This window comes from Accipiter gentilis, chromosome 10, assembly GCF_929443795.1.
Source record: "Accipiter gentilis chromosome 10, bAccGen1.1, whole genome shotgun sequence".
Taxonomy (NCBI): Eukaryota; Metazoa; Chordata; class Aves; order Accipitriformes; family Accipitridae; genus Astur; species Astur gentilis.
The window spans coordinates 23,170,420-23,183,523 of record NC_064889.1 but is presented as its reverse complement, the minus strand read 5'-3'; the positions used below and the strand labels follow the sequence as shown (position 1 = coordinate 23,183,523).

General features: G+C 47.5%; 1 protein-coding gene across 5 annotated transcripts in view; it reads left to right on the top strand.

The window, feature by feature from the left end:
* IGDCC4 (immunoglobulin superfamily DCC subclass member 4) overlaps window positions 1-13,104 on the top strand; it is a 100,964-nt gene that overhangs the window by 62,234 nt on the left and 25,626 nt on the right. For 4 of the 5 annotated variants that reach the window (XR_007507411.1, XR_007507410.1, XM_049811569.1 and 1 more), the window contains 6 exons: window positions 5,227-5,361; window positions 8,078-8,233; window positions 8,738-9,148; window positions 9,899-10,063; window positions 11,188-11,325; window positions 12,795-12,968. Coding sequence is in view for 3 of the 5 variants with exons in the window: in XM_049811569.1 (XP_049667526.1) it covers window positions 5,227-5,361; window positions 8,078-8,233; window positions 8,738-9,148; window positions 9,899-10,063; window positions 11,188-11,325; window positions 12,795-12,968 (1,179 nt within the window). In the remaining 2 variants the exon portion in view is untranslated. The remainder of the gene's footprint in view (window positions 1-5,226; window positions 5,362-8,077; window positions 8,234-8,737; window positions 9,149-9,898; window positions 10,064-11,187; window positions 11,326-12,794; window positions 12,969-13,104) is intronic. The other variant, XM_049811570.1, reaches the window with a different exon arrangement.

Genomic DNA, 13,104 nt, shown 5'->3' with positions numbered 1-13,104 from the left:
TAGTGCCTCCCTTCCCATCACTGCTCACAGTTCTCCTTCACTTTGAAATGATACAGATTGGATTTTTAGAGGTTAGGCAGCCTGTGTGCTGAGGTCTGTCTGGCATGCTCACTTGCTGTCTCAAGTTTCCCTGTACTCCCCTCCCCACCTCCTTTTGGTTTTATACTACACTTGATCATAAGCAATTTGTTTTGTTTTATTTCCTCTGTGCTTGCCCACCACCTGACCCTGGAACCCAACTCCACATGCTGAAAGATGCCTGTGAAAGCAATGGTACAACGAAGTGGAGCACTCAAATTTGGCCTGACTTTTGTGTTTCATGACAGGAAAGTGGAAAAATGCATAAACTGAGAAGTATTGTGTTGTGAATTGCTCGTAAACAATAAAACTTGGGGAATATTTTGAAATATTTCTACAAATTATCAGTAAGTCTTGTCTCTTGCTCTGTGATGGCACCCTTGCTGTCTTTCTGTGCAAACACAAGCGTGTGGACAGGTTGACAGAACTGTGCAGGAAAAGTGCCACCTTCTTTAACTGTTTCAGTGCCCAGAGGATTTCTCTCAGTCCTAGTGCACTACTCCAAGTCATCCCAGAGCTGCATTTGGCACCCTACAGGCATTTTTTTCAGTAAAAGAGGGTAAAATGAATTCATCTGATTCAGAAGGGCAAAAAGTCCACAAAGGCCATCAGTGACAGCAAGTTTTGATATGAATCCATGGGTTGTGCCTTGGGCTGTGCAAAGCTTTTGCCTAGAGCAGTTTTGCTACTTGGAGAGACAAAACAAAACTGGGGGGAAGTGAGAAGTCTCAAAGATGAAGTTTTAGATAGCAGCACTGTGAAAGCTTTTAGTACCACAGAATGGACAGCATGTTGCAGGTGCATTCAGTGACCTGTTTTGTTCAGGCAGTGAAAGATGTCTTGGAGACTGCAGCTCTTTTTTCCTTTGCCTCTAACAATATTCCCTCTTGACCTGAAATTATCTTACTGGTAGTGGAGACAAAAACGTTTGTTTTAATCTTTGATGTTTGTTGGAATCCCCTGTGTGGAGGTTTTCCTGGTTAGCTTAGTACCATTCTTGGGAACTCTTCAAACCGAATGAAACCCAGTTCATAGCAGTTAACCTATGATCCATCCCGTCCAACCAGCCTATTGAGACAGCAAGTGAAAAATGTACTCTAAAGGGAGCTCAGTTTAAGGAGGAGCTTGACTTGTAGGCTTGCTCTGACAGACCCACAGTGAAATACAAAGCTGAAGAGAAATGCGTTTGTGTGTGCAAGTGGTGTATGGGGCATTCATCCATGCACACACCCAGGAATGTACTGGGAAAGGAAGCAGAACTGTTTGGTTTTGTAATATAATTTCAATAATAATCAGTGACAAACAGACGTAGGGTCTGGGCTAATATGTTTTCCCAATAGTTTTTCAAGGCTGAAACCAGAGTTTTGGCCAAAGGAGAAGAAAGCAGAAATGGATGTTTGAAGTACAGATCCCCGTGGCTGTTACCGCTCTTGGTTGTCAGAGAGACCTCAAGTTGTGCCCTTGGATTTGACTGTCAGGAACCCCAATATCAGCTCTCTTTCTACCTTCTGCAGAGTGAGTATGGAGCTAATAAGTAGCTAATCGTCAGCCCTTTTGGGTTGCCTGGCCTGTTTTCTACTGGCTGGCTATGTGGCCACCAGCAAGCTCCTTGCTCTTTCCCTTCCCAAGTACCCAGGGTGTGGGACAGGCAGCACCAGAGGGAACGTCAGCATGTGGTGCTGCTGCAGGACTGTTCAGGGTGAGGGTGGAAGTGTTTTGTTGGTCCTTCCCCAGCCAGCAGAAGTGTGAGGCCCCAAGGAAAGGTGAAGCTATAGGCTGTGTCTTTACAGCAGTGCTTCACAGTGGCTCTGCGAAACCAGGAGATTGTGGAGCTGGGCTGATGGTTCCTGGGGCCATTTCAGAGTGAGGGTTTGTGCAGCTTATAAAATCCCTCTCCTGGTGACTGACAGCACTGCAAGGCAGCTGTCTAGGGACCGAGTGATGTGATCTCAGGTATGGGATAAGTACCTTCACATGAAGTTTCTGTAACCAGTAAGGGGCCTTTGCCGGCTGGCACTTGGGGCCATGCATCTGAATGCAACAGATGAGTGTTTAAGTCAGGTTTGAGGAGCTTTCTCTCTTCCTCAGCCCTAAGCTTGGTAGAGAAAGCTGCTTGGAAATCTGGCAGGGAATATATAGCCATCTGGCTGGTGGTGTTTTTTGTTTGGTTTTTTTTCTCTAGATTTATTTTTTTCCTCCCAGCACTGCAGAAGAGGACAGCTTTATGCACACAGACGCATTTCAGCCATGTTCTGCCCAGCAGGTATGCGAGCAGCCGGTGATGTTGGGTAAAGAAGCTCACTCCCGTGCTAGGCTGGAAGTCTCTTCCCGTATACTCCTGCTCCCAGGACCTGGGGTGTAGGCTGCTGCTCTGTTTGTTTTCATCAAAAGCTGCTGTGGCCCCACAATGGGTGATGGGTCTCTAGGGTGGCAGTTGAGGCTTGCAGAGCCCTGTGCAGGTGAGCCGGGCCTGAGCCTGTGGTCTGTGGAGATGTGCGACCACGTCTAGCCGTGCTGCCAGCCCCTCAGCAGAGAGCAACTCCTCACCTGGCTCCTTTGCAACTCTTTTCCCAGCTCACTCTTAAAACCAACTTCATCATAACTTGTTCGTTTCTCCAGTGTCTTCCCAGCACTGCGGCCTTCCCTGTAATGGCTGCTATAGAAGCCTTTTCTTTGCTTCTGGTGCTTTCTCATGTGTTTCCTTCCAAATTCTGTCTGGAAAGCTCCTTCTCCTTGTTCTTTCTCCAACGTTGCCTCATCCCTCTCTGCTGTATGTGGTAGAGAAAGGGTAGAGGCCTCACATTAGTAATGTGCTGAGTAGCCTCACCAATCCAGTCGGGTCTCACTGGAGTCCCTGCGCTCAGATGTTTTGCAGGACTAATGATTACTTGTGGATTTTAGTGCTTTGTTGAACTGGAGCTGGAGTTAAAAGAAAGCTGCTGTTCCAAAGAGCCTTGCATTTCTCTGATCCTTAAGCTTACATGCCTGTTGTGGAAGCTCTTGTGCCTGTTTTTGCATTAAGCCCATTTTCTGTCTCAGTAGTTCTCAAGCCCGGCCTTAGTGCCCCAGTTAAGAGTGGCCAGGACTTTGATCTGTTTGTCAATGAGGCCTCTGAATCCATAGTCTTAAGTGGTTTCCTCTTGTCCCTGTTCTGTCCCCCAAGTTGTCCTGCTGTGGCTGGATGTGATGACTGTGAGGCTGGAAGTGTAGGCATGAACGATGTGAACAGCTAATGTACGTGAATTTAGCAAAGCCCTGGCCAGCCCACACTGTGCTGTAAGCGCAAAAGGAGATTGTATGTGCCTGTACACACCAGGCCCTTTGTGTAGCATACTTGGTCCACTGGAAGGAGGATAGCTAGCTTGGCTTTTCCTTTGTGCCCCATGGCAGCTCTTATTGCTGGTGTTTGCCCAGGGTTTGGGTTACAGTTCAGTGTGGTCCATTGCCCCCAGTAGGGGACCGTGGGTGCTCCTCGGTCTCTGCTTCCATCTGCTGGACAAGCAGTGGCTCCTGCTCTCTCCTGTTTTCCCTGGGCGCCTCGGGGATTTTGCTAGCTCCTTTTAAACTGTACTCACATAATACTACAGATGGAAATCCCTTTCAAGAATGTATGGACTGCAGGAAAATTTCAGTGTTGAACCAACTCTCTTTGGCAAGACTGCTGTGCTAGAGTAAATGGCAACGAGCCTGGAGATGGGCTGAGCGTGGCATGTTTGGTGCAGCAGTGTGTAGCCTCCTACCATGCAGGCAGGCCTGCATGCTGAGGCCAAAGCTTCTCTGGTTTATATTCACAAGAAAGTCAAGTATGAACAAGTGCTCCTTGGATGCCACATGAATGGCCAGTGTGGGCCACGCCAGAGGTCCAGCCATTGCAGTACCATCTTGAAAAGTGACCAGAGCAGATGCAGGAAGAAAGCATGTAAAAAAAACTGGGCAGGGAGGACATGGTGCTTTCCTTGGACATCTCCCTCAGCATCTGACAGTCAGGGATGTGGGAACATCTTGGGCTGGAGACTGCAGTGAGCCCTTCGTATTTAAGAGTTCTGGTAAATGTGTCCTTCGTGAGCTTGTCTGAACCTCTTGGTTTTTGAACTGGCAGCATTTTGAGACAGTGAGTTTGTATTGTGCAAAAAGGTCCTGCTTTCATTTGAGACCTGCTGCCAACAACTTTCTCTGCTAGATCATGGGAGCACCTGGAGCAGGCCTAAGAATTACTTGTACTATGTGACTCATCTGCAGTTATTTTTCCCTTCACGAGGACAACAACAAAAGTGTCCCTCAGAGTTAGATATATTTGGGAGAGCTGGAAGAACAGGGTTGCTGCTGTTGAGGGTCATGAACAGTCTGGTCTGCTCAAGAGTGCTCCGGTTGTTTTCATCTCACAACAGAAGTTTGGCTGCTGCAAAGGCATTTCCTTAACCTTCCCTTAACCTCTGCTCAGCAGTGGGCAAACACAGGCAGAAGGTTCATTTCAAGCAAAAAATCCGCATCCTGTTCTCAAGACATTGTGCAATGTAGCCTATAGATCTTCCTGTAAAAATTGCTTGATTTATGTGTTGGCTGTTCATCTGTGCATGTATAAGCTAAATAGAACGCTCTCCTCTAGATGTATAATGACCGATTTAGTCTTTGTACTATCAGGTGAAGGCCTGGACACAGAGGCTTGACCTCTCTTTGTTGCAGTTTACAGTACAGCATCTAGATGTTAAAATTTCTTTAACCAAGTTCTAGATTATTTCTGCGTTGTTGCAATGCCTTGGCAAGGGGTGTGTTGTGTTGCTGTTGCTCTGTTTGAGGATAGCAGTGTCTTGTTTCATCTAATTAACAAACATCCATTTAGCAACAATCAATGAAGGTGCTGTATTGAAACTATTTATTTTCCATGTGAAAATCCTGATACTAATTTTTACTAGGGCCAGCGTGATTAGAGTAAATCTACAGGGCATCCCTTTGTTCATTTCTTTAGCAAAAATATTGTAGTCATATAGAAGCAAGACCTGCTTTTCCTCTTCCAGTGGGCATGAGCCATAACCACACGTGAGACTACCTGGGGAAGCATGGCCGAGGTGTCTGGACTCCAAGTTCTGTGTTTTTCTAAGGACTTTGCAATTTGGAAAGACAGACTTTTCTTTTTGTTTTTGACATTAGGTTCCCAGCCAGCAGGAGGAGATGTCACCATCCTCGCTGCTCCAGAGAACACCACGGTGGTGGCGGGGGAGAGCGTGGTGATGGAGTGCATGGCGGCTGCTGATCCCACCCCCTTCGTCTCCTGGATACGACAGGGTGAGCATGAGGGACAGAATTAAGCTTTTGTTGTCAAGAGGAACCTGTGGATACTTTCTTTAAAAAAAAATCAATGAAAAAGCAGAAAAATCTGTGGGACAGGAAGGGTGCTTGTTACTTCAGTACCTAATGATGCAGGTGGTGTTACAGTGTAGGGTGTCCTTGCTAAACTGGAATTGCTAATTAAATCTAGAAGGTTTCAAAGCACACAGTTCACTTTGACTTTATAGTTGTTTGACCTGTGAAATACGTGAAGTTCTAGTGCCTGGATTCCTTTTGATCTAAATTAGTCATTCTCATTGTATGACCTTGAGCAGTGAAGGTCATGAGATGGGGTCAGGTCTATGCTACTCCACCAGGGACTCAGAGGTTAGTAGGGATTCTGTGGAATCTGCCATTGCATTGGAGAAATAACCTATATTATCTTGCAGGATTATAAAACATGGTAAGATCTGTTAATCATTGGAGTGACTGGGTGTGTTGATGGGAGGTTTTTATTAAAAAATATTACTGTGGTCAGATTGGTAGTGGAAGGATTGAGAAGATGCTTAGGTCTCATCAGAGGTGTACAAATGAGCCAGACTGGCATATGTTACCCAGGGCTGATAGCCTAAGTCACGAGTAGGATGCTAGTGTCACTTCACTTAGTGTCACACCCATCAGATGTCTTTCAGAGGCTCTGACTGAAGACGTTCTCAGCTCAGGAGTCAATTCTTCCCCAGAAAAAGCTCTTAGTCATTTTCATAAATCCGGGTCACAATTTAAGACTCCTCTCCCCTGTAACCATTTATTGTGCTTGGTCTTCAGCCCAGACTTGTCCACAGGCAGTGATTTTAGTGTATATAAATATTTCCTCTTCCCCACAAAAAAGGAGCAAAAAAAATCTTAGAGGATACAACTTTGGAAGTCAAATCAGCAAGGATTAAATGTTCTGGCAGAAATGTTTCTGGTTTATCCTGTGCACTTCTCAATTACAAATACTCGGTTTTCCCATGCTAGATCGCTTATTGCTTTACTGAGAGCTACTGATGCCCATAGTAGAGTAGATATTATTAGAGTTAATTATCACTATGAAAAGTTTTTTGGATGGGAGAAAGAGGAGGGGGAAGGGGGGAAAGGCTGATGAAACAGTTCCTCACATGCTTTATTTTAAAGTGGTGCTTGGTCCCCCTCTGCTTCCTGGTGTGGACTCTTCAATTAGAAAAGATGGATTAACAGTGCTATCAGTTCTGTGTTATACAAGCATGTTTCTTTCCAAGACTTTGTTAGGGAGCAGGCTGGGTTACTGGACAATTAGTCATGTAGATAACACTGAAGATTGTACCTCCAGGTTGCCAGTTTGGCTCTTGCCAGCCTTGGTGGTGTCAGCTAATTGCTACCATCTGGAGTCAGATTTTCAAACCGCCCCAGTGCAAATGGGGTCCACAGGTTTTTCTCCTCCTCTGAGCATGCAGGCACTGAACTGTGAGGCCATCTAAAGACCCCCAAAATGCATGGAGAGGGCCAAGGATCTGATCTCAGTTGCATTCCCTGCTGATGGTGCTAAGTAGGTGCAGCTGCTCACAGTGGAGTTGGAGAGCTTGCTTCTGTCTTGAGGTACAGGCTCAGCTGAATCTGTGAGAGCTAAAGGCAGGCCAGTGCTGGTTTCTGCTGTCTGAAAGACACTTGTGCTTCTGCAGGTGGAGAGGTACAAGGTTTAGTGTTGCACAGTACTGCACAAATTGGCTGGCTCTCCCAGTCTGCTAACTTGTGCCAGAGCTGGCCATAGGTGCCTCACCTCCCATCCAAGCCTTTCCTTGGCCAGTCTGTGCTTCCCCACACTCTCTCCCCAGCTCTTGGCTTTGCTTCTCCATACTCATTCAGAGATGCCAACGCCATGGTCCCCATGTTTCTCACATCAGAGCAGTGCTGAGAATAAGCAGTGCCAAGAATAAGCAGTGCCCAGCAGCAGCCTACTGTCTTGTCCATGACGTGCTGAGGAACCTAGGGCTACTTGAAGTTGTAGAAGGACAGCTCAGCTTCTGGCCAGGGAGCTGCGGCCACCCTTTCCTCCTTCCCTGCTCAGCAGTGCTGAGCATCTAGCCAGGAGAATGGGGAGAGGGCAGCTCATGGCCCATGTCTCTGACCCAAGCAACAAAGCCCCAAGGAGAACCAGGTGTCTTCCTGATACCTTACAGATCAGGAGCTAAGCTGGAGGCAAAGAATGAATCAGGAAGCTCAGTAAATTTGGGTTCATGTCTGGGACCCAGAGGAGGGAAGAACCCCTGAGTTGTTAGTGATTCAGTGCTCTTGCTGACATTTGCATTAACGAGTGAGGGGAGGAAGCATGTGTGTTCACGCATGGGGGTCAGCAGGCAGATTGAGCAACTTTTCCAAAGTGTGTGTTAGCATAGCTTTCCTTTGAATGTGCTATTCCTAGTGTGTCTCATTGCAGGCACACCCTAGGCATCAGAGACTATTTTGATCCAAACCAGAAATTTTTCAATTACTACAGGCTAAACTAAACCTTGGGCCAATGTTGGCGTGGGCTGGCTGATACTCAGTCAAGCACTGAGGAGTATCCCAGCAGGAATCTTCCTCTGGGCTGGGGTTTGGGATTTGGGGGTCTCTCTGCTCTGCAGCTGTCATCCTGGCTCTGGTAGACGCATTGTTTACAAGCCCTTGTAAAGGGCAGCATGGGGCTCCCTCCCACATTTGTGCACATTTCTTCCTGTAGATGGAAAGCCCGTTTCCACAGATGTGATTGTGCTGGGCCGGACAAATCTCCTCATTCCTTCCAGCCAGCCCCATCACTCAGGGGTGTACGTCTGCCGTGCTAACAAACCCCAGACCAGGCAGTTCGTTACAGCCGCAGCTGAGCTCCGGGTCCTCGGTGAGTAGAGAGCAGGATAAATGCTCCAGGTAGCTGTAGATTACCTGGACCAACATCCAAGAGCTCCCCAAGAAGTTGCGTTTGTGGCCTGTGCTGGGTAAGAGGGGAGCCAGGTTAGAGCCAGGAGGCCCCGGGTTGGGATAGGTCTTGGTGGGAGAGAGGGTTTGGGGTTTAGTTCCTTGTATTTACTGAACCGTTTTATGCCTTATTCTTGTTCTCCAGGGCTCCCCCATGGAAATCTGTATCACCAATTAACTTTCAGTATCGTGGAAGCCAGTAGGGAGAACAGCCTAGGATCAGGGAACGCAGCACATGATTGATACAGAATTTATTTTTCCTTTTGGACAGAGTCTAAATTAAGCCTCTAGAGTCTGCCTGGCAAATCCTATCTTGTAAGCAAAGCTGCTACTGAATAAAACATAGCACTGAGTGGGGAGGAGAAGGGATTTGCTTTGCTATCTTTTCCTCCTCCTTCCCGCATTAATTTGTCCTCTCTCCTCCCAGCTACACCCAGCATCTCCCAGGCTCCTGAAACCATCTCTCGCACCCGAGCCAGCACGGCCCGATTTGTCTGCAAAGCAGAGGGCGAGCCAGCCCCGACCATTCACTGGCTGAAGAATGGTGAGGCCATTCTCTCCAATGGGCGCGTGAAGGTGCAGAGCAGTGGGAGCCTCGTGATCAATCAGATCGGTTTGGAGGATGCTGGCTACTATCAGTGTGTGGCTGAGAACAGCTTGGGCATGGCTTGTGCCACTGCCAAGCTCTCGGTGATCGTGCGGGAAGGTTTGCCCAGTGCTCCCAAGAAGGTGTCAGCTGTGTCTCTCTCCAGCACCACAGTCCTTGTGTCCTGGGAGCGGCCAGAGTACAACAGCGAGCAGATCATTGGCTTCTCGTTACATTACCAGCGGGCTGTAGGTAGGTGTTATCTGCCTGTGCAACCCAGCTGTGTTGCAGGTACAAGACATGAAGCACGGGTTGATGTTTTCCCAGCTAGTGACAAGTGCGAGGCAATTCCAGTTAGTTTAGCCCTTTTCATTGCAGGTAGAGGAATTTTTTTCTTGGAGTCAGCATCAGCCTCTGACAGTACCTGTGAATTAGCTGACAAATACTAACTTGTTGACCAGCAGTAGCATGTCCACACAGCTGAGTTGTCTGGATTCTAGTGGGACCAGGCACTTCTGGAAATTTATCTCTCTTCTTTACTTTTTCCTCCAACACATTGATTTTATATGTAAAGAGTGTGATTATTAATGGAGGTATTAAACAGCTACATTGTGTAGAGGGGTAATCACTAAATTATTCACACCCAGAATCTGAAGTGAGGCACTTGAGTCTCTTGGGATCTGTCTTCCCAAACAACCAGCAAGTCAATACTCTTGCTGGAGTGTTGCCAGAGCTCCCCTGAAAATTAAGCTGGTAACTTCAGCTGCCTTGGCAAGCATTAAGGAGCTTGAGTCAAAATGGAGATGTTAACATTGAGGCATTGAATGTTTCTGCCCAAAGGGTTCACGTAAGAGATGGGTTTTGTGCAGGTGCTGGGGAAATTGGAGAAGACATAGTGATTTTTAAGGTGGATTTATGCTATGGACCTTATGAGTTAAGTGATTTTTCGAGGAGTGTCTTGACAGTTCACTGACCTGCTGATGAGTGTTTCCTTGGCTTTAGGAACAGATAATGTGGAATATCAGTTTGCTGTCAATAATGATACTACTGAGCTGCAAGTCAAAGACCTAGAACCTAATACCAACTATGTCTTCTACGTGGTCGCGTATTCTCAGCTCGGAGCCAGCCGGACATCCTCTTCCATCATCGTGCAGACCCTGGAGGATGGTGCGTTGAATTAGATGGTTACTGGTGCCTAAAAAATGTTCTTGGCCTGTTTCATGGTGAGCATTGAATATGCCATGGAGAATAGTATCAGCTCCTAGAAACCTAAACCTGCTGCTCCTACAGCTTCTTGCCAGAAGCCCTTTTAAAAAAAACAAAAAACCAACCAAAAATAAAGCACCTTGGTCTGATCATCAGCTTGGGTGATGAAGGGCATGAAAATGACTTCACTGACACTGAGGCCCATGAGAATCCTGCTGGAACTGTAGTCAGCTCCTCTGAGCTTTCACCTAGCTAATACAATATTGCTGCAAGCTTGACTCTGGGCCAGACTTGATTTCAACTCTGAAGGTAGACATCTATTGCATTTTGTAGGGGTGGGAGCAGCCTTGAGGTTGGATCCCTTAAGAGCCAGTAGTTTGTGTTGATTTTACCATTTATCACATAGCATTTTGTGAGCAGTAAAGGCAGAGTGCCAGAAGGACAGCTGCCCAACAGGGGGGACATGCACAGCTTTCAACGGACTGCAGGACAGAGGCAAGAAGTTATGGTTTTGGCAGACCTCGTGCAAGCCTCTGCTATGCTGCAGGGTGCATTATGCGCTTTTAATACTCCTGACGTAGTGAACTGTGTGGTCCCGCGTGTATGTGTCTGAAGCCTGAAAAGCTGAGTTGGAAGCATGAAAGCTGCCTGCAGCACAGAGCTGTGATTCTCGAGGGAATGGGGATTCCCAGACTGAAGTCTGGATCTATGAGCCATTTCCTTTAGTGTTTCCTTCATGCTCCACAGTACAGCATAGGCCAATTAGCCGGTCTGTGCTAAAAAAAAACCTGCTCAGTTTGCAGTGGACACGGAGTCCCTTACATTTTGCTTCCCTAGAGGGTAGTGTGGTGTGGCCAGCAGGCTCTGATCAGCCTGTTCAAGCTAAGCAGCCCACCATCTCCCTTCCCCAGACACCCTGCTGATGATCTGAGCTGATGAAGAGCTTCAGGGTATTGGTTCCTCCCGTGACAGACAGCACATCACCAGTGGCTGTGCAGGGCCTTCTGCCAACTGAGAGAGCTGGCAGAGGTGTGTTGAGGTCTTGTCCTGGTCTTTGCTGACTTCCCGTTGTTGCTTCTGCCCAGTTCCTAGTGCTGCCCCTCAGCTGTCCCTGTCGAGCATGACTCCTGGTGATATCCGTGTGACATGGCTGCCTCCTCCTCCAGAGCTGAGTAATGGCAAGATAACTAAGTACAAGATCGACTACTGCACCCTCAAGGAAGGTGAGGGAAGTACCATTTGGGGAGGGGGTGGGGTTGCGTCTTCTGCTCCAGCAGTGTTAATAGCATATCATGTCAAGGGGAGGAGGTGCAACACTGAAAACTGAGGGACCCTTTTTTACCCAAGGGAGAACAGCCCTCTCTTAGCCTGGCTCTGCTGTTGGTGGTAACAGCAGTGCTGGTGCTGTGCTACTTCATGCTACTTCAAGGTGTCTTTTTCTGTGATTGTGAAGGAGCCTGTGTCCCCAGGGAAATGGCCTGACACTTGCGTGTTTGTGCTGCCCCAGGAATGTCTGCATGAGCAACCCTTTGGTTCCACCTGCACTGTGTGTTTTGGGGGAAGAGCTTTATGCTAGTTGGGGAATAAGGGTAAATGCATTCACTTCCTTTAAAATGGAGTCTAAACTAATCAAAGTGATCCTTGTGGAAAAAAAGCAAGTATCCTGGCCAGCCTGTCTTGCTGTATTGCTGGGTTTTATTTGGTTTTATTTATATTGTCAGACACTCTAAAAAGCCTTCAGCAGGGATGGTAACGTTTACCTGTGCTGGATGCGGCTGTTCCAATTCCACGTGTGCTTGCTTTGCTAATCCTTCTGGGTATTTACTCTTAAAACCATCAAAGCTCTGCAGCTTCTCACTTGCCAGGGTCATGATTCTTACTAAGAGAAGGACGGGGAGTGTGATGAAGTGCTGGACATATTCCCATGTGTTTGATCTGGATTAGTAGTCTGCACTGTGACTCCTGGCTCTTGGTTTTTTTTGCCCTGAGCCTGCACGCGGCTCTGTGGCATTGTAATACCTTGGAAACATTTGCAGTCCAGGGATCACACTCAGCAATACTCCGTTACATAGCAGGGACAGCACTCCCAGCTGAGTTTACGCCAGGTGAAGCTGAAGAGCAAGACCTCTGCGTTCACCAAACAGGCAATATGGATCTTCAGCAAGACTAATTAGTTGTTACAGTGAAAATCCCAGGCCATTCTCAGTTTAAATTTCCTGTTACCTCCCTTACAAACTTGGGTGGGCTGAAGAGGGAGTGATAAAACCTCAGTCTGGCATGGGTGAAGGTGTGAATTTTGCAGAAAGCAGTGCTGCTGGACATTTCTGGTTCAAATTAAGGTGAGGATTTAAGTACAGCAATGAGAAGCACTGGAATGTACCATCAGCTGTGCTCATGTTCTGCCATCAGGTCAGCAGCAGCAAGGTTTCTGACAGCTCCCCTCCAGGCAGGCTCAATGGTGCTGAAGGCAGCCTGCAGTTTTGAATGTGATGAAGGGGGTTGTCAGTCAGGATATCAGCTCTGCCTGGTCTATAGTTCTAGTTTTTCCTGGTGGCATGAGATTGCATTGGGCAAAGCCAAGCTAGCCCAGGGTGTGCAAACCACATGGGGGTAGCTAGGCTTTGTGGCTGCTCAGCTGTATTTCCCTTTGACTGGGAAAACCATGCTTTCAATGGTGTTGCCTTGGTTCCAGCAGATCAGGTTACCTCCATTGAAGTGGGTGGAAATGAGACACAAATCACTCTCTACTCGCTCCATCCCAACAAAGTATACAAAGTTCGCATCGCAGCCAGCACCAGCGTGGGCTATGGGGCCCCTTCTGAGTGGACCCAGCATCGGACTCCTGACAGAGACAACCAGACACATGGTAGGAGGCTGGGTAATGCCTGGGATTCGGGGCAGGGTGTGCAGGACATTGGGGAACTCAGGCGTAATCAGAGATACTTGCTTTCATTAGGGAATTATAACCGTTGGTTTTGGTTAGACCAAAGTACCCACCTTTA